This window comes from Acanthochromis polyacanthus, chromosome 2, assembly GCF_021347895.1.
Source record: "Acanthochromis polyacanthus isolate Apoly-LR-REF ecotype Palm Island chromosome 2, KAUST_Apoly_ChrSc, whole genome shotgun sequence".
Classification (NCBI taxonomy): domain Eukaryota; kingdom Metazoa; phylum Chordata; class Actinopteri; family Pomacentridae; genus Acanthochromis; species Acanthochromis polyacanthus.
Window position 1 is genome coordinate 33850058 of NC_067114.1, and position 21438 is coordinate 33871495.

At 40.6% G+C, this 21438-nt stretch overlaps 1 protein-coding gene across 3 annotated transcripts in view; it reads left to right on the forward strand.

Moving 5' to 3' along the window:
- Positions 1-21104, forward strand: part of lto1 (LTO1 maturation factor of ABCE1) — a 90237-nt gene extending 69133 nt beyond the window's left edge. The window contains exons 2-6 of one of the 3 annotated variants that reach the window (XM_051942996.1): positions 12627-12665; positions 14834-14939; positions 15195-15265; positions 16573-16690; positions 20428-21104. In XM_051942996.1, coding sequence (XP_051798956.1) covers positions 12627-12665; positions 14834-14939; positions 15195-15265; positions 16573-16690; positions 20428-20499 — 406 coding nt within the window. In that variant the 3' untranslated portion in view covers positions 20500-21104. Of the gene's footprint in view, positions 1-12549; positions 12666-14833; positions 14972-15194; positions 15266-16572; positions 16691-20427 lie in introns of those variants that run through there. The other 2 variants (XM_051943007.1, XM_051943014.1) reach the window with 2 other exon arrangements.
- Positions 21105-21438: the final 334 nt, after the last annotated feature.

Here is a 21438-nt window from a genome sequence, read left to right on the forward strand (position 1 = left end):
GACTTTGTGCAGGCCAGTCAAGTTCATCCACACCAGACTCTGTCATCCATGTCTTTATGGACCTTGCTTTGTGCACTGGTGCACAGTCATGTTGGAAGAGGAAGGGGCCAGCTCTGAACTGTTCCCACAACGTTGGGAGCATGGAATTGTCCAAAATGTCTTGGTATGCTGAAGCATTCAGAGTTCCTTTCACTGGAACTAAGGGGCCAAGTCCAGCTCCTGAAAAGAAACCCACAACATAATCCCCCCTCCACCAAACTTTACACTTGGCACAATGCAGTCCCACAAGTATTGTTCTCTTGGCAACCGCCAAACCCAGACTGGTCCATCAGATTGCCAGATGGAGAAATGCGATTGGTCACTCCAAAGAATGCGTCTCCACTGCTCTAGAGTCTAGTGGTGGTGTGTTTTACACCACTGCATCCGATGCTTTGCATTGCATTTTGGTGATGTATGGCTTGGAAGCAGCTGCTCGGCCATGGAAACCCATTCCATGAAGCTCTCTGCGCACTGTTCTTGAGCTAATCTGATGGCCACATGAAGTTTGAAGGTCTGTAGCGATTGACTCTGCAGAAAGTTGGTAACCTCTTGGCACTATGCACCTCAGCATCAGCTGATCCCACTCCATCAGTTTACGTGGTCTCCCACTTGGTGGCTAAATTGCTGTCGTTCCCACACACTTCCACTTTCATATAATACAGCTGACAGTTGACTGTGGAATATTTAGGAGGGAGGAAATATCACGACTGGATTGGTGCACAGGTGGCATCCTATCACAGTTCCACGCTGAAATTCACTGAGCTCCTGAGAGCGACCCATTCTTTCACAAATGTTTATAAAAGCAGTCTGCCTGCCTAGGTGCTTGATTTATACACCTGTGGCCATGGAAGTGATTGGAATACCTGATTCTGATTCCCGTATTTTCCGGATTATAAGCATTTTTCTCATAGTTCAGCTGGTCCTGTGACTTGTACTCAGGTGCGACTTGTATATATTAAAATATACAATTTCACATGTTCTTAAATGTTATTTCACACTGACCGACATGACCAAGGCGTAAGCATTACCTACAGCCGCGAGAGGGCACTGTAGGCTTGTGACAACTACCGGTATCTGCTACTCGTGTACCACTGAAAATTAATTTAAACATCAACTGAAAGACAACTGAGAAAGACTGAACACAAATGCCCCCGAAAAGAAAATATTATTCAGCAGGCTACAAGCTGCAAGTAGTGAAATATGCAGCTGAAAACGGTAATCGAGCAGCAGAAAGAAAGTTTGGAGTGAACGAGAAACTTGTGAGGGACTGGCAAAAAGCGGAGGTTAGACTTACTGCAATGAAGACAACAAAGAAAGCTAATCGCGGGCTAAAAGCAAGATGGCCAGAGCTGGAGGAACGAGTTCACAGATGGGTGCTCTAACAACATGCTGCCGGGAGAGGCCTGTCAACGGTGCAGTTACGTCTCCACACCCTGGTAGTTGCCAAGGCGAGGAATATAAATGACTTTGCAGGAGGACCTTCTTGGTGTTACTGCTTCATGCAATGCAACCGCCTCTCTATCAGAGCATGAACAACGGGGTGCCAAGAACAGCTAGCAGACTTCCAAGCCAAGGTCGGCAGTTTCCGTGAGTTCGTTGAAAAGCATGTAAATGAGCACAACGTGACACCGGATCATATTATCAACACGGACGAGGTCCCCCTCATGTTTGACATCCCCATGTGCCGAAGTGTCGCAGTGAAAGGGCAAAAAAGTGTGAATATAGTGACAACTGGACATGAGAAATCACACTTCACAGTGGTGCTAGCATGTTGTGGTGATGGATCAAAACTGCCACCAATGGTCATTTTCAAACGGAAAACCATGCCAAAAATCCAATTACCCCCCTCAGTTGTTGTAGCCGTGAATGAGAAAGGGTGGACGGATCAAGAAATGATGAACTTTTGGCTTACAAAGTGCTACACTAAGCGTCCTGATGGCTTTTTTAAAACACACAAAGCCCTGCTTGTGATGGACAGTATGCGAGCGCACATCACGCCACAGCTGAAAGACAAATTACAACTTTTCAACTCCACACCCGCCATTATCCTTGTAGGCTTAACCAAACTACTCCAGCCACTTGACAACAGGAGCTTTAAGGGAGTCTTGCGTTACCTGTGGGAGGAGTGGATGATGGATGAGAGCACAGCTTCACGGCAACCGGGAGGATGCGCCAAGCAACTTTCCTGGAATAGTCATTCAATGGATCAACAAAGCATGGACTTCAGTGACAACTGAAACCATCCTGTTGGGTTTCAGAAAGGCTGGATTAATTGAACCTGGAACTGATGCTGATTCTGACGACAGCCACGCAGAGGAGGAAGCGGCACTTCATTTTCCTCCGGAGTTGGCGGAGTTGTTCCTAAGTGACACCGAGGACGAAGAATTCAATGGATTTTGTAATTTGGAGTGAGACCGACAGTTTGGTAAACTTGCTTACCAGTATCTTGCTTTGTGGACTCACGACTTCATTTTTATTCCTCTGATTCATCCTCCCTTTTATGTTGTTTATGTAATAGTTTTGGATTCTTTCGTTGAGACATCAGGTAAATAGATAGATGTTAATCACCTTCTTCACAGTTTCGGCGAACACTCTCGCCTTCATCACAAGCGTCGCACTGACAGCATGTGGCATGTCAGTCAGCAGATTTTGACAGTCGGCATTTGTGGCACGCCCGGTAGAGTCACCAGATCCGTTGGGCCAAACACGCACACGCGTGGAAACCACAACATGCCATTACGGCATGCCATTTACCTGATGTCTCAACAAAAGAATCCAAAACTAATATATCAACAAGAAGACATGATCAACGTTTTTTGAGCTATGTTGTTCATGCTTTGTGTATCTGAATAACTGTTCGCATATTACGTTAGCATACTGTACACTAATTCAGCATGTTGTTCTTTATTCTATTGTTATTATAACTTGCCTTTCAAGATGAAATGTCTGGTTTTGGTCTCAGATGGTGTAAAATAAATTTCCAAAAAAATGCGACTTATATATATTTTTTCTTCTTCGTGACGCATTTTTTTGACTGATGCGACTTACACTCTGGAGCGACTTACAGTCCGAAAAATACGGTATTTGGATGGGTGAGCGAATACTTTTAGCAATATAGTGTATCTAGCTTCAAGTCCTGAGAAAAAGCTAACATTAGCATGGATCAGCAACCCTGTTACTGTGATTAGAGTAAGGCTAGCAAATAACAAATAAAACACTGAATAAAAATGGTACCATTGATGTGTAGTCAATCAAGCCTTTGATAGCTTATTACCTATTGCTGATGAATATGTAGCAGAAAATTGTAGAAGAGAAAGTTAATTTTTCAAAAATTTTGAAGCCCAGATGTCCTCCATTTTTGAAATTACCCATATCTAGTCAGTCTGGTCTGATGGTGGAACCCTGTGAGAGAAAATGAATTTGTTCGCTGGAGTGACATAATCAGTTTTCATTTGTGACTGACAGATAAGATTACACAGCTCTCTTTCAAATAATCATAATGGACTTGAAGAGAAGCTTTTCCCTTTTTTGCCTCAAACACTCTGTGCATACAAACAGTGCAGTGCAGCTGCCATTTGAACAGCTGTGTTGCTTTGGAGTCCTGCCAGACTTTTTCAGTTCACACGTGTTCAGTGGCAACAAAGCACGACACATCACACACAGACCCATGTTGCCATGACTTCAGAGTCCATTATAGTGACACAACTTTCCGTGGAGACCTACCATAACCAATAGCCCTAACATTCCCCTAAACCTGAACTTTCAGATCGAGAACAATAACTCTAATCCAACAATTACTGTTTTGTATCCAAGACACAACGGAAGGCAGGAGAGCATCATGAGAACACTTTTTCCACTACCGACTCTTAATGTCAGGGATAATTTATAGAGACTCTGTAATGAAAAGACACACTTGGAGCCACTGATTCAAACCACATACACTATCTTACTCTTTCCTATCAGTCATCTCCTCTGTAGACTTTTATGGAGCTGTTTATACTTTGTTTTGTTAGTTTTGATGTGGGTTTTTTTGGTTTGCTTTTACTTTTTGTATGGTAATGAGATTCTATATGGTATGTGCTGCAAAACAGGAACCTGCTGTAAGCAAGTTTTAATTGAATGTGCACCAGATGTAATGTTACATTTAATCCTTTCAGATGATAACAATTAAGGAAAATGAATAAAAATGAGTCTGGTGTCTGGTTCCCCACTGTCACCAAGTGCTGCTCAAGGGGACTCTCTGGTCTCACTGGATCATTTTAGATGTATGGTTGTGGTGAATTAAACAAAATTTCAATTTATCACATCTACCACAAGCTAACTGCTACACCGTGTTCACAGGTTCAACTCTAGTTTAAACTCATCTTATGATTTGTGAAAGCTCAGCTGATTACTAGTTAAATGAAATCAAGTGAACATCTAAGAAAAAGTAGTTCAATAAACTGAAGATAATCAGTGAAATCAACAAGTCACATGGATGATGGTTACAGACAGACTTGCTTTTGTTTTACTTTTTCTAAACTTATGGAGTTTCTTCTTCATTTAGCATTGAGAATTTGCAGCCTCAGCCGTAAAAGTCATTTTAAACCCAGGTAAGAACCAAACTGTGAAGTGGCTCCAAGTTACAGTGAGACAAGTCTTCTGCTTTCAGTACTGTTGAAATATGAATTTTGACATAAATAGAATTGTTGTGATTATTAGGAGAGGATCAACAGCAAGTTTTCACCATAACCATTTAATAAAAGGACAGTCCCTGGGAAGTTTTAACTTTCTAACATTGCATCATGAGAAGTCTGTTTAGGGTCACAAATAGACTGTATAATAAAGATTTACAGTTTTTTACAATTGCTTAAACACGATTTTGAAAACAGGGCTCGGAATTTCAAAACACTACACACAATTAGCACAACCACACACACAATATGGAAAACACTTCTGTGCAAGATCCTGTGCAAAATGAAACACTATTGTAAAAACTATACACATTTATAAAAACCATACTATGATACCATTTGAAACACACACATTTCATAAGGCTTAGTTCTGTTTGAACCAGTTACACACTGCTGTGTTTAACTTAAAACACTTTTGGCAGTTCTACCTCTGGTATCTCAATCTCAATTCTACCTTTGGCAATTCTACCTCTGGACCTCTCAGTGACTAGATTACTGTAAGTGAAGTACACAGAGAAAGCGCAAATATACAACATAGTAAATTCAAACACATCAGGGTGATGTTACCCCCACGTTGCCCTGGGACATTAATTATAGCCCTGTGGCCAACGATATTTCTGCCTCTCCTTCTGACTTTACTGAGGTTGAACCCTGCCTCATCGATGTAAATAAATTCATGAGGGATTTCCTCAGCATCCATCTGTAAAACTCTCTGAAATACAGTGAAAGACAAGATTGTGTAGTTCAGCATAGGTCTAGTATGCAGTAAATTTACATGTAAAAATTATTACGTGTGCAGTATGTAACATTTACACACGTTAAAGTGAACAATATATACCTCCACATACTCATGCCGCAGCTGTTTGATCCTCTCTGAATTCCTCTCAAAAGGTACTCGATACAGTTGTTTCATGTGAACTTGATGTTTTTTCAGGATGCGTGCTATTGTTGTCAGAGAGACCTGATGGACATTATTGAAAATGGTGTTGTCACTAATAATTTTGGCTTGAAGTTCTCTGAGCCTAATAGCATTATTGGCCAAAACCATGTTTATGATTTCTGTCTCTTGCTCTGGTGTGAATATAGGTCCCCTTCCTCCTTGTCGTTCTCGGCCCTCAATCCTATGTAGAAAAAAATACATGTAAGCTATTGTAAAATGACACAGGAAGAGGTATCAAAAGTGCCGATATGGTGCATACAATACAGCAAGCAGCTGATTACTGTAACTGTTGACAACTTCTTTTTTTAACCTGTTTTCTTGTCGAAATGTCCTTATGACAGATGCCACTGTAAATCTGCTAAGATTTGGCTGAACTCTTAGTCCAGCTTCCCTCAGCGTCAATCCATGATTCACGACGTGATCAACCAGTGTTGCTCGAATCTCAATAGACAAATTTGGTCCTCTTCTTCTTTGAGGGTGTTCTCCTCCTGCTTCAGGTCTTCCTCTTCCTCGACCTCTGCCTCTACCTCCTGCTCGTCCTCCATGGATTCCCCCTCTCATCCTCACTCGTCTTCCTCTGGCTGCTTCCATTTTGGTGGAAAGTAGGTGAACTCACCTGTTGCCTTTTACAATAAAGTCATCATGTGTTTGCACACCTGATGTGGGTGTTTAACCAAATGGCTCATGGGTGTGGTGATTTGTCCATCAGTGCTGTGGAATTGCAAGGAAGTGACATCATGATATACGTCTGTGTCTAAGGTATACAAGTGTGTTTAGTGTTTTGCAAATGACTGTGTGTATTGTTTTGCAAAAAGTGTGAGGATGACTTTGTGTTTATAGTGGTGAAAATCTGGTCCCGTGTTTTGCTCCTTGAGTGTAAGGTATTGATCATTATGTGATTCTTTTGTTTTTAGTGTTTATGCAATCACATAAAAAACTGTATTTATATACTATAACAAAGATACAGTTTTTCTCGATTGATAAGACATTAAATTCTGTTCGCTGCACATAGCCAGCAACTGACTGCACACATTTCTCAAAAACAGGACTCTGCTGTCAAAACCTTGAACACTATTCATGGTTTGCACACAACTCTTGCACTCTTTTTGCAAAAGACTGAACACGTTTTCTGTTCATTTGAACACACGTTTCACTCATACCACACATTTTTCAAAAAGTGAACACTGGGAAGGTAGAATTGGACACTGTTCCAACACAGCTGTCACAATTACAGTTTTCTCTATTGATAAGACACTGTTCCTGAAAAACAGCACACATTTCCAAACACACTGCACACTATTGAGAGGATGCATAAGGGTTTAATATGGTTACATACAAATGTATTTACCTGATCATCTGCACATTGTCGGTGAAATGCTGCGTCACTCTGTGGACAAAGACCGAATCGATGGACCTCTTCTGGAGTTGGCTGTAGAGCATGTCCACATGAGGCATGATGCGGTGGAAAAGCTCCAGGAAGAAGCAGAAGGTAGCATCCTCCAGGAGTCTCACAAAACCTCCAGCTTCACGGACAGTGGTAGGATCAAAGTCACCTGAGTTCCTGATGGTTTTGAAGCACTGAAGGAGGTCGTCTTTGTGCTCAAACACAGTGTTGACAGCACGGCTGTGGAAGTTCCACCTTACTGTGCTTGCTCTTGGAAGCCTGTGTGCCACCACTCTGTCAAGCACACTGGTTCTCTTGGGGGATCTTGAAAAAAATCCTGAGAATCCAGCTATGTCAGAGAAGAACTGACCAACTTTTGGGATACGGGATGTCACCTGCTGCATGATAATGTTGAGCTGGTGAGCATAGCAGTGGACATAGTGTGCATTCGCATACACATCGCTCACTTTCTTCTGCACACCACCTGTGGCTCCTCTCATGACACTCGCACCATCATAGGCCTGGGAGATGAGCTTGCTCTTCTGGTCATCAGGGAGAATGAGGCTCAGCCTCTCCAAAAGTGCTGTGGCAATGGACTCAGCTGTGGCAGACTGCAGAGGTATAAACTCAAAAAATCTCTCCTGCACTTCATTCATTTTGTTGATGAAGTGGACCACAAGAACAAGCTGACACTGGATGGAGATGTCCATTGTTTCATCAGCCTGGATGGATATGAAGTCTGCACACTGAACTTCCTCAATAATGGACTCACTCAAAACTGCCAGCATGCAGTCAAGGTGTTCATTCTGCACTGTTTTGGATGTCCCTTTAAATGCAGTGGCAGTCTGAAGGTGCTCATGGACAGCTGCATGTAGTGATGCTACAAAATCCACCAGTCCTCTGAAAACACCTGGATTTTCGGAGCTTTCACTCTCATTATGGCCTCTCAGGGCGAGCTCAAAGGCACCACAGAACTTAATGCAGTCCATTATTTTAGACAGCACATGCCTATTTTTGTCGGATGCCTATCCTGTAGCCATCATCAAGCTGAGCTGCTATGTTAGTTCTCCCAAACACGCCCAGACGCATAGCATTTTCCATGTGGCTCCTAACTTGCTCATGCCTTCTTACTTTCTCAGAAAAATGCTTTAAATCCGCCATACCTGCTCCTTCACTCTCAGTTTCTCCTGCAGTGTTCTCCTCTCGAACGGCGTTGTTTTCAGTGACTTCACTGAATTTTCTCTCTCCATTTTCTCCTTTTTTTGGCTCTCTCTATGACTCCTTGATAATCTTGCTTGCTAATTACTCCTACACTCTGCGCTGAACGTCACTCGCTTGGCGGTTTTAATTAAAGGCCAGCGGATGAACAAACCGCTCGGTCTCTGCTGCCACCCCATGGCCGGTGGTGTGTAAAGCGATCAGAGGGAGACAGCAGGGCGCGGTCAGCCTGCGCCCTGCTGTCTCCTATCTCTTGTATTGAAGAGGAACGAACTGCGCATGTCAAAGTTATAACGAGAGTCAATGGGGAAAGATGAGTGCACCCCGGCTGTATATATGTCCACTATTAGTAATTGTAGACAACGTTGGACGTTTCTAATCCTACTTTTTATTACAAATTAGACATTTTAGTAACTCCCTACAGGCTCTGTTATCCATTTTGCTTGTTGAAAACATAGGATATACATGTAAATGTAATTTTAAAAACATTTCACGACAGGAAGGGCTGTGAGTCTACATGATGTGAGACAGAGGGGGCAGCACCCTAGCGCCCTCTATTGACCAGCCGTCCCTGCTCCTCGTGTTCACTTTTTAAAAATGTGTGCTATGAGTGAAAAGTGTGCTCAAATGAGCAAAAAAATGTGTTCCGTCTTTTGCAAACAAGAGTGCAAGAGTTTTGGAAACTGTGTGCAAACCATGAATAGTGTCCAAAATTTTGACAGCAGTGTCCTGTTTTTGAGAAATGTATGCAGTTGGTGGCTGTGTGCAGTGAATGGAATTTAGTGTCTTATCAATTGAGAAAAACTGTAAGACACAACAGGTCAAAACTAAAAACACTTTTGCCAATGAACTGCACACTATAAAACCTGCTGAGAAACAGCATTAGTTGTTCAGAATGCAATATGTTGTTGAGGTAAGCAAATGGTAAGGATGATGCATAAAAGAAATTATTTCAGGTTTATTGTGGTTTATTTTACATGGTAAATGTAAATGTAAATGTTGTTTGTCACTTCAGTGACATGTCTATACTGGAACAATACAAGCAGTCAGAAATGTTCTGGGAATATTGTAAAAAAAAAAAATACATAATTCTGGTTCACAATTGCTAGTAAAATTACAGAAAGCATACATAATTGACTTTTTCTCTGTTTTGTATGTTTGTTCCAGAGAGTTTTTCAGTTGGATTCTGATGATACCCATGAATACATATGGGACAATGTTAGCTTTCATAGAGGACTGTGGATTTGGGAATGATTCAATATGAACCCCCAAGTTATTGTGTTTTTTCTGCCGCCATATTCTCCCTTTCTGAATCCATCCATCCATTCTCTATACACCGCTTTATCCTCACTAGGGTCGCGGGGTGCTGGAGCCTATCCCAGCTGACTCGGGCGAAGGCAGGGGACACCCTGGACAGGTCGCCAGTCTGTCGCAGGGCCCTTTCTGAATCCTATAGAAGAATTCTTCTCTACAGGGAGGTGGAAGGTATGTGAACGGCAGCCATACATTAGGAAAATCTCTTGCAATCAATGGTCTTGGCATGTGGTGATATTTCTGTTGATGCAGGTCAGAGCTGGATCAGATACACTAGGTCTTTCTTTCTACATTTCCTGGCCAGAGAAAACATAGATTGTGATGTTGATGAGGTCCTGTGGCCTGACCAGGCTGAAAGAATTGATGCAGATGTGGTGTAAATATTTGCATACAGTACTGTGTACAAGACAGTGCTGTATTTTTTATCTAGCATTATTTTTATTTTATAATGTACAGTCAGGCACTGCAATGGTCCCCTCTGATTCATTTATAAGATTAATTTGTGTTTAAGTTGTCATTTTTGAGGACTGCATCATTTTTTTACACTTCATGTGAAAGCACAGTGAGAGAGAAGTGTTTTATATTCATCAGTGCAGTGTCCTACTTTTGCTTTGCATGTCCTAAGTTTGAAAACAAAGTTCAAAATTTGACACATGTGTGCAATGCTTTGCGAATTGTGTCCTAATAAAGAAAATAGTGTGCAGTGTTATGGCAAATGTGTTCTATTTTTCAGGAACAGTGTCTTATCAATAGAGAAAAACTGCAATATACAGTCTATGGGGTCACCTACGCATTTCATGTCTTCCATGAAAACTCATACTTTTATTCATGTGCCGACATAGTTGCAAAAGGGTTTTCTGATCATCAGTTAGCCTTTTCAACACGAAACAAATCAGCTGTTTCGAGCCAGAATAGTCATTTAGCACATTAACAATGTCTACACTGTATTTATGATTTATTTAATGTTATTTTCATGAAAAAATGCTTTTCTTTAAAACAATAAGTACATTTCTAAGTGAGCCCAAACTTTTGAATGGTAGTGTATTTATTTAAGCATTGAAGTGGTCTGAAAAAGAACATTTATGTTAAATCATCTTGAAATGACCAAAACTCATATTTGATCAAATAAAAAAGCTGAGTTAATCTGACTAAATTCTTTTATGCTGTTTTACAGTGAGGGATCCTGGCTGCTTGTACATATACGTACATATACATGCAACATAATACATACACAATGCACAAAATGTAGGGGATTCTGGAAAGCTTCCTCTTTTTTTTTTTTCATTTCCTCAGAATGTTGGTGGAGGTGACTAACAAAGATGTCAGCATGCTCCAGACAGATAAGTCCCTCTGCTCCTCAGACTGCTGCACGTGTCTCCACCCACTGAAAGAACCGTGAGCCTTTGCCTGAGAGAAATATTTGCAGAACTCAATCATTAATCTGAGTTAACATTGCTGATGGTTCCATATCCAAAACCACCAGCTGTGTTTTCACAGCTGCCAGAGAGAAAACATGACAACACTTTCCAAGTAGTATCAATATAAAACACTGCTGGACTTAGAACTGTTTAGGACCATTCGATTTCAAAGGCTACACCATATCAACACCAGTGATGAACAACCAGAGCTGCTCATTTTTTCATTTAACTTCCTCTCTGAGTGGACAGATCAGTTGTCACCCCTTCACTTGTCCTACAGTGCTCTCTGCTGTTAGAGGACATATTCCAGATTTAAATAAGCAACCAATAGACTTATTCATCTAAATCCAAAGCCATAACCAAAAAGGCTTCTTTGCAACGCAAGATTAGAGTGGTCTGGCTGAAATGGCAGTATGTTTTTTCAACTTGTTGCGTAGTCAGTGTTTTTAGAACCAGAGGTTAAACTGGACAGATTTCTGCCTCCTGATACCCAAATCAGATCCACACCATACTGGAACTCTGTCAGTTACACAATATCACTAACAAATCTTGAGTGTCACTTTCATGAGCAAACTAATCGATATCACTATCTTTTCTTTAAGTTTATTAAACAGCACCATCTCAAAGCAACAAAGTCCATATAGTCTCCAAATTTAAAGAAAGCTCGAGCATGATTACTGCATGACTCCACTGATTTTTCTGTCAATGTATACATGCAAATGGCAATAAAAATATTAACAAAATGGTCTGTCATTTCAGTCTATTTGGGAATATCTCATTTAATTTCCTTTAGTATCTTACAGAGCTTCAGGTAAACTTTTTCCCCCTTTCAAATTCATTGAACATGTCGTTTAATAAAGTGACAGACCAAGATGTACAGAAAATATTCAAATAAAATATGTCAAGAAGAAGAATAAGTTAAATTGGTGTAACTCAATTAAATAGGCTTGTGAACTTTTTTATCTCACCTTAAGTTTAGGATTTTATGTCTCCTCTCATATCACTAACATGCCTGAACAATATCACTTAGTCAAGACTGCATGAAAAATACCCTTGATTGTTGAGATAAAAACTAATTGAAGAAGCTCACTGTATTTTTTTTGGCTGAGATAATTACATTAGAAGTTGTCAGACCTCAAAAGGAATGATACAAACTATTGTTTAACCTTTTTCGTGGAGCTGAAACATTATTTTTAGAGTGTGTGGTTGGTTTTAATAGGGTGACACAGAAGGTGAAAGACCACTCATGTGTTTGTGTCAGCAGTGTGGAGAAGCTTTTCTTTAGCTTTAAGCTGGAGAATATTTTCCTCTCCATTTCACTGATAACATATCTTTATCCATGGATCCCAGACTGTGCACTTAGTTTTAAAGGAAATAGGTGACAAATATCACTGGTTTAGAATATCCCAGTTTATTTACATGAATAAACTGTGTAAAGATTGTGTGTAAACTGCACAAAACTGTTTGTTGCTTTCTTGTGTTCGGGTGATGAGGTCACACTCATGCTGCAGTGTGACTGACAGAGGGCTGCGGACCTCCGCCCTGCAGGGGGCAGCACCACAATCTGCAGGGCGCAGTGGAACGGAACACAGTCCTGCTCTGTTTCCTGCACAACAAGCTCCATCATCTGCAGAGATGGCGGACGATCTGTTTGATAGCATCCTGTTGGCGGATGAACGGTAAATATTGTCGCTGAGAGTTATTTAGATGGTGGTAGACATGTTTCTTGGTTCCGAGAACCAGAAATTGTTTCACCATTTAGCGTCCCGGTCCCCGTCCTGAAATTCTGGTGTAACGGAGCTACTATGAGTTTATGTGAACTGCTGACCGTAAAGCGTGTCAGGTTTTTGGTAGTACAGCTGTTAAAAACGAAGCAGTCCTCAAGGCTTCTTGGTTTCTTCGTCAGTACATGATATCAAGCGTGTGTGAAGTCTGTTTGAGTTCCACGTACAGAAATACAGAGTCATGTGGTTAGAGGCTAGCTCATGGTTTCCACATCAATGATCCACTCAGTTCTATTCATACTACAATAGGTGCATGTCTGTCACAGTTAACCAGAACAACTACGGGGCCCCTGTGGATGTTTCTGACAGCCCGTGGCTTTGTCCTGTCCACAGGATGCAGCAGCTGATCAGACACATCAGGAGCTACAGTGTTCCTCAGAGGTTGTGGCTGGTCGGTATGTTGGTCATTCCATTTGGGCTTCAAAATCTTTGAAAAATAAACCTTCTCTTTTACAATTTTCTGCTCCATATTATTCCAGATTAGCTAATGCAGTATCAAAGGCTTGATTGGTTCATCTTGCACATCAGTGATACCATTTTTAATGCATGTTTTATTTTTTGTTTGCTAACCCTACTCTGTTACTTTTTTCTTGGGAAGCTTGAGATTTAGCTAGCTGTTACTGCTGACCAAGAGGACAAACTTACTGATAGAAACAAACAAACAATTTAACTGGCCGTGATAGTACCCATGACAGGGTTGCATGAGGTAGACTGAGACATTCAATCAAGGCTGACAATGTTATGAAAATGTAAAAAATAGAAGAGAGGACATACCTTTGCTCTACCCATTCTTTTGGAAAACTGTTTGATGATGTTAATTCCAGCGTATCATGTGAAACACTGTTTTCTTCTTTTTCTACCTGCAAGGTTATGTTATCAGGGTTGAGTGTGTGTTGTGGGACACACATTCCATGCATAATAATTATTATTTAAAATACTATGTTGATTTTAAAAAAAATCCACAATTACAAGAGACATCAATGAAAAAAGTAATGCCAAAGTAAAGGACATTTAAATTAAATTTCAAATGTGCATGTTTTAGTATTTTGCACATGGCTTATTTGAAATTTGATGGGTGGGACGTAAGATGTCCTCCATTCTGGAATGATCTGTATAGCTGTAAGTGAGCAGATTTGGGTACATGTGGATTAAAACTTCTATGACTTGTTTATACTTCTGCATATTGATACGTGGTTCATTCCAGCACAGGATATTTGTTGCATAACACCACATGGAACATGTTGCAGCAGAGCCACGCTTTAAATGGTCATTTCAGTATGGGGATAGTGTATGGTGGTGGTGGTGGTGGGGGTGGGATCATTTTGTTGAACATATTTCTTGAAGAAAAGTAGACCTTTTGTCTAATTTACATTTGATCTGAGACATGAATAATTGAGCCAGTGTGTCATCCTCTCTAGTACAGTTGCTCGTCGGGTTGCATTTGCATATGCGTTAAAGGTGTCATAAACATAAAAATTTTGTTTCTTCTGAACTTATTTTAATGAATTGAGTGAAGTCACAACTGGTCATTCATTCAACTCATAATTTTAAGTCAAAATGACACACACTGTAAGAACGTACACGACCATTCAAAAGTTTGGGGTCACCCAGGCAATTTCATGTTTTCCAGGGTAACTCACACTTTTATTTATGTGCTAACATATTTGTACAAAGGTTTTCTAATCATCAATTAACCTTTCAACACAATTAGCTAACACAATGTACCATTAGAACCAAGTTGCTGGAAATGGGCCTCTGTAACCGCATGTAGATAATCCATTAAAAATCAGCCTTTTCCTGATGGAGTAGTCATTTGGCACATTAACAATGTCTAGGCTATATTTCTGATTAATTTTATCTTCATGGAAAAAAATGCTTTCCTTTCAAAAATAAGGACATTTCTAAGTGACCCCAAACTTTTGAATGGTAGTGTACATTTCGCAGCTGTCTAAAGAAAGAACCTTTGGTGGATTTTTACAAATCTTAATTTTTGTTCTTATCACCAAACAGCATCCAACATTTTCAAATAACACAAGCTGCAGCTAAGTGTGGGTCTTTTCCAGGTTCAGAGGAGAGGGTTTCCAGGAGGGGTTTGAGAGGGGGACCCGCCGAGGACTGCAGGACGGCCGCAGACATGGAGCATCTCATGGGGCCAAGCTGTCCTCTGAGGTGAGGACACTCTGGAGTTGTTTAAGTCAAAGGTACACAGGTTGTTATCTGGCTTATATCGTCATTAAGCCATGTTCTCCCCCCATCCTGTGTGCATTGCCTGCCATCACCATCCTGTGTCTCAGAGCCTGATGTTAAATCCATGCTCAGTTCATGGTCCAGCAGCCTTTTGGCTCATGTGATGTATGATTAAGTTGTTTTGCTTTAAATCTGCTCAGGTTGGTTTATTTTCTCTTGTCCTCTGGCCTGTGACAGATTTCCTTCTATTATGGGTTCGCCATCACATGGAAATGTCTCCTTCAACATAACACAGATCTCAAATCAAGGTATGTTCTCCACAGACAGCATCCATGTCTGCCAAGAATTTTATACTTCAGCCTTTTACAGGAGGTTCCTGATAGTGACTATTTTCTTGTCTCTTATAATCTGCAGACTTGACACAAATGTTTTTATATAAAGTGAAAAGTTACAACCTTTTAGAAGCATCTACAGGGGCCCTGTTCAATGTGAGGGCCAATGCTCTCCACTTTCAAACTCTGCATTCTGTTAGTGATGAAGCTCTCCTGCATTAGCACAGCTAGCTAGCCTCTGTGTGCCACTGTACAAATAACTCGAATCCAAAATTTCTTCAGATTGAAGATCACACAGTGATTACCAAACAGAGTTTAGCCCTCTGAAGTCCAAGTAGTTTCTGGGCTTTGTTTTGCTCCTGTCACATTTTTAACCACTCTAGGCTCGTTTTTTACTGTGATATCAAGTCCTGCACCTCTAAACAGCACAAACATGGCTGGAGAACTCAGAAAGGTCTTCAGTGAGTATGGAACTCTTATAATGCCATTAGTCATCATTATTTTTGTTACAGAAATTGAAAAAAATCTGGTTTCAGTACATGCAGCCCTTCTCCAAGTGCCCACTCTGTGTAAACACAGCCTGCAGTTCAGCCACAAAATCACTCTTGGCTTCTTGTTTGCACTAAGTAGCACTGAATCTGTTTTTTTTTGTTTTGTTTTTATTATTATTATTTTTTTTTTACAGAATGTGGTTCCTGCAAGTTTTTGTTTTGTTTTTGGTTGATTTTAAAATGAGTCGTATAAAAAGGTGATTTTGGAACAGTTGGTCATAAGTGAGTCATTCATGGACCCTCAACAAATTGAAAATCTTATGATTCTTCATATTTTTACAGTTTCTGGCTCTGATAAATGGATTTTTAAAATAGATAACATGCCTTTCAAACATGCTGTCATTATTAGGTTTCAGATGGTTTATTATTTGAGGCTAAAATGGTCCAGTTTAACTCATTTGTTAGATAAGTGTTTTTTGTTGAGAGTATGGCCATCAAGATCACATTTAAACTGCATCATCAGGTTTCAGAAAGCAGTGTTTCAACCACACAGTCTTATTTTAACAGTTTATCTATTACATAAACATATTAAGATATAAAATTTGTTTCCAGTCAGTACAGTCCAGAAATATTTGTATGGCTTCATTAAAATCATCATGCCACTGAGAAAACAAGTAGTTTGTATGGGAAAATGACTAATGTTTGGAGTTTACCTGGTCATGTCCCTTAGCTGTCAAGAAGCCTGTTTGTGTTTGCTACAACTAAACTTGAGTGTATCTTGTGTGTTGTCAGGAAGCGTGTGAAAGCACTTGAGACTCTCCTGGGTCTGATCCAAAACTGTCCTCTTGATGATCCACAATCAGTGAATCTGCAGGAGAGCACAGAGAAGCTTCGAGCCAAGTTCAGACAGGTACTCCATTTCTTGTCTCAGCCAGGGCTGATTGAGGTGTTTTTACTCTATCAGAACCAGCTGTTCATTCTTTGTTTACTGTTGCAGTCACAGTACGCTGGCTGTCAAGGAGTCCCCAGTGTGCTCCACATAACACTGTCTGTAACTCAAAACCCAGCACTTAGAATGATGCAAACAACAGCTAGTTATGGGGCTGAACCATTTGGAGAAAATATTTAATCACAATTTTTCTGACAGCGATTCTCTTTGGATTCATCCTGTCAGACAGACAACTGCACAGAGTTCTGACTGAGTTCAGTCACCTGTCACTACAGTATGTAAATGAACTGTACTTACTGCCACTGTACAGGAACAGTTACAGACTAATTGTACAATAGGATGTTTTGGTTTAGTTATGCAGTGGGTACAGAAAGTATTCAGACCCCTTGAAATTTTTCACTCTCTGTGTCATTGCAGCCATTTGCCAAAATCAAAAAGTTCATTTTATTTCTCATTAATGTACACTCAGCACCCCATCTTGACAGAAAAAAACAGAAATGTAGAAATTTGTGCAAATTTATTAAAAAAGAAAAACTGAAATATCACATGGTCAGAAGTATTCAGACCCTGTGCTCAGTATTGAGTAGAAGCACCTTTTTCAGCTAGTACAGCCGTGAGTCTTCTTGGGAATGACGCAACAAGTTTTTCACACCTGGATTTGGGGATCCTCTGCCATTCTCCCTTGCAGATCCTCTCCAGTTCTGTCAGGTTGGATGGTGAACGTTGGTGGACAGTCATTTTGAAGTCTCTCCAGAGATGCTCAATTGGGTTTAGGTCAGGGCTCTGGCTGAGCCAGTCAAGAACGGTCACAGAGTTGTTCTGAAGCCACTCCTTTGTTATTTTAGCTGTGTGCTTAGGGTCATTGTCCTGTTGAAAGGTGAACCTTGGACCCAGTCTGGGGTCCTGAGCACTCTGGAAGAGGTTTTCCTCCAGGATATCTCTGTACTTGGCCGCATTCATCCTTCCTTCAATTGCAACCAGTCGTCCTGTCCCTGCAGCTGAAAAACACCCCCACAACATGATGCTCCCACCACCATGTTTCACTGTGGGGATTGTATTGGGCAGGTGATGAGCAGTGCCTGGTTTTCTCCACACATACCGCTTAGAATTAACACCAAAAAGTTCAATCTTGGTCTCATCAGACCAGAGAATCTTATTTCCCATAGTCTGGGAGTCCTTCATGTGTTTTTTGGCAAACTCTATGCGGGCTTTCTTGTGTCTTGCACTGAGGAGAGGCTTCCGTCGGGCCACTCTGCCATAAAGCCCCGACTGGTGGAGGGCTGCAGTGATAGTTGACTTTGTGGAACTTTCTCCTATCTTCCGACTGCATCTCTGGCGCTCAGCCACAGTGATCTTTGGGCTCTTCTTTACCTCTCTCACCAAGGCTCTTCTCCCACCATTGCTCAGTTTGGCTGGACGGCCAGGTCTAGGAAGAGTTGTGGTCGTCCCAAACTTCTTCCATTTGAGGATTATGGAGGCCACTGTGCTCTGAGGAACCTTGAGTGCTGCAGAAATTCTTTTGTAACCTTGGCCAGATCTGTGCCTTGCCACAATTCTGTCTCTGAGCTCCTTGGGCAGTTCCTTCGACCTCATGATTCTCATTTGCTCTGACATGCACTGTGAGCTGTAAGGTCTTATATAGACAGGTGTGTGCCTTTCCTAATCAAGTCCAATCAGTTTAATTAAACACAGCTGGACTCCAGTAAAGAAGCAGAACCATCTCGAGGAGGATCAGAAGAAATAGACAGCATGTGAGTTAAATATGAGTGTTGCTGCAAAGGGTCTGAATACTTCTGACCATGTGATATTTCAGTTTTTCTTTTTTAACAAATTTGCAAACATTTCTACATTTCTGTTTTTTTCTGTCAAGATGGGGTGCTGAGTGTACATTAATGAGAAATAAAATGAACTTTTTGATTTTGGCAAATGGCGGCAATGACACAGAGAGTGAAAAATTTCAAGGGGTCTGAATACTTTCCGTACCCACTGTATATACTACCAATTAAAAGTTTGGGGGTGATCCAGATAACTTCATGTTTTCCATGAAAACTCAGTTTTATTCATGTGCTAACATAATTGCACAACGGTTTTCTAATCATCAGTTAGTCTTTCAACATGATTAGGAAACAATGTAGCATTAGAACACAGGAGTGATGGTTGCTGGAAATGTTTCTTATGTAGATATTCCATTAAATATCCTCTGTTTCCAGCTCGAATAGTCATTTGCCACATTAACAATGTCTAGAGTATATTTCATATTAATTTAATGTTATCTTCATAGAAAAAAACTGCTTTTATTTAAAAAGAAGGACATTTTTTTGTGACCCCTAGTTTTTGAATGGTTGTATATATGAGGAGAGGTTGTGCAAGGAGACTCTACATAATCCACACCTTTATAATTCATCATTAAAAGAGTTCTGATTGAAAGACTCCATGCTGAATGCAGGTGTTAGAATTTGTACTCACTTTCCATTGATGGCACCCAAACACAGTGGAAATTTTTTTTTCCAGGAATGTTGTGTTGTATCTAACCACTGTGCTCGACACACCCCAAGAAAATTCATATTGATACGGTGCCATAGCCCAGTCTCCAAACAGTTGCTGTTTAAAAAATGCAAAGTCACAGCTTCGCAAACATCCACAGGGACCATGTGTGCTTCTCTGTGTTTGATACGTGCGACAACGCAACATGTACCTACTGTAGCATAAATAGAACTGTGTCTGCTCTCCACTTTCAAAGTCTGCAACAGTCATGTGAAGACAACGCATGCTAATCATCACATAACTCTGTTGTGTTCCTTGGTGGGGTAAAAATGGTTAGGGGTACAGGAACAGGGTTTAGATTCCTGCTCACTGAACTGCCGCAGTGTTGACCATGAGTTCAAAAAACAAACTGCCACCTCTGACTGACTTCTTCCCTCCTGTAAATTATCTCACTCTCATGCGAGAGCACAGCAGTTTCTAATATGCTATTTTTTTTCCATCTGTGCAGCATAGCTAAATTAAAATCCATAGGTATCTAAGGTGAAACTGGAGATGGTTTAACATGCTTTTATTTCATCTTGTTAAGATTACTGTAATGCCCTTTTTACCTGTTTAAATCAATCCTCTCTAAAGTGCCTTCAGACAGTCCAAAATGCAGCTGCTCGTCTTTTAACAGAAACTAACCGGAGATCCAACATCACCCCAGTCTTTTCCTCTTCACAGGCTCCCGATTAGTTTTTGTTTTCATTTTAAAATACTGGTGTTAACTTAAGATTTGTCTGGCCAATCACCACTATATATCGCCAACCTCCTTCACCCTGACACCCTGAATGGAGCTCTCAGGTCAGGGCAACAGAAAATACTTGTCCCTGTAACCAAGTTCAAAACTCACGCTCTTGCACCAATGCTGTGAAATGCTTTTCTTCTACAGCGAAGATCGATCGACTCCTGTGAAGCTTTTATGAGTCGGCTGAAAACGTTTTTATTCAGACAGGCTTTTGGTTGACCTGAAGCTGGTCTATTTATTTATTGTTTTTGATGCACTGTACTTTAGCTGTTGTTCCCGTTTTAACAATTTGTTATCTGTTAGTTACTGTTTTTTGTTTTGTCCTTGTTTTATTGTTGTTGTAAAGCACTTTGTGATTTTGTATCTGTGAAAGGTGTTATATAAGTCAATTGTACTTACTTACTTCCTAGTTAACCTCTGTGTGCAGGTCTGCTCTATGCTGAGTGTCCCCACTGACTTCAAGGATTACATCAAAACTGCTGAGGGAACCTCATTCTGAATCAGTCCTGATGAGAAGGAGCAGAGTTGCCTCCTAGACTGAAGACAGGGAAGCTGGGCTGCTGTCAGTCTCATATGCAGCAGCATGTCATTGGTATGCAGTGGATCCATTCGAGTGCTGGGAGTGTGAAGTTGTGTCTGTGTCAGTTGAACATTAGGAAGAGTCACCGTGTACAATAACCTGGAACAGTCTGAGGAGATGATGCAGTCTCTCTGCATTGTTCAACTGTCTGGAACTGAGCTCCAGTAAGACTCCAGAAGCTGGCATCAGGATGAAGAAATGCTGCGGCTCTGCTTGTCTGATGGTAAAAGAGTGGGTTTATTCACACCTGATTCAGTGTATCTCAGGTACTTAAGTGAATATCAAGACAGTGATGAATGGACTTTGTGACTGAACTGAACAAAGACAACAAGACAAACTTGAGGGTGCTTTGAGTAGTGGTGAAAAGTGCATTTAATTAGGTACCTTATGTGAAATTTTGAGGAAAAAAGGGTTTTGGAAGTGTCTTTCTTTTTCACAAGTGAAACACAACAGAATTTTCTTGTGTTAAAATCAAATCAACTTCCTGCACTTTGTATCTTTAATAAATTAACATTTTGACTTGACTGATTTTTGTGTTGTCTCCTTTTGCCTTGTGGTCTAGTAATTATCAGTGATTAACTACGTTAGCCAATCATCTGTCTAACAATCACAACATGGGACAGAGGTCACACCCTCAGCTTGAATATTTGGCTATTGTTGTTAGATGGACAAAAAGATCAATCAGTAACTGTTTCGGGAACTAATTCATTTATATCACTGTTAAATGTGATTCTTATTAACCAACATCCCCTTGGTCTGCTGCTTGGACAAACTTTAGCTTTTAAATTTAGAGATGGAGTTTATAATTTTTTTTTTTACTGTTCTGACATATTCACTGATTATTTGAGAATATAACTG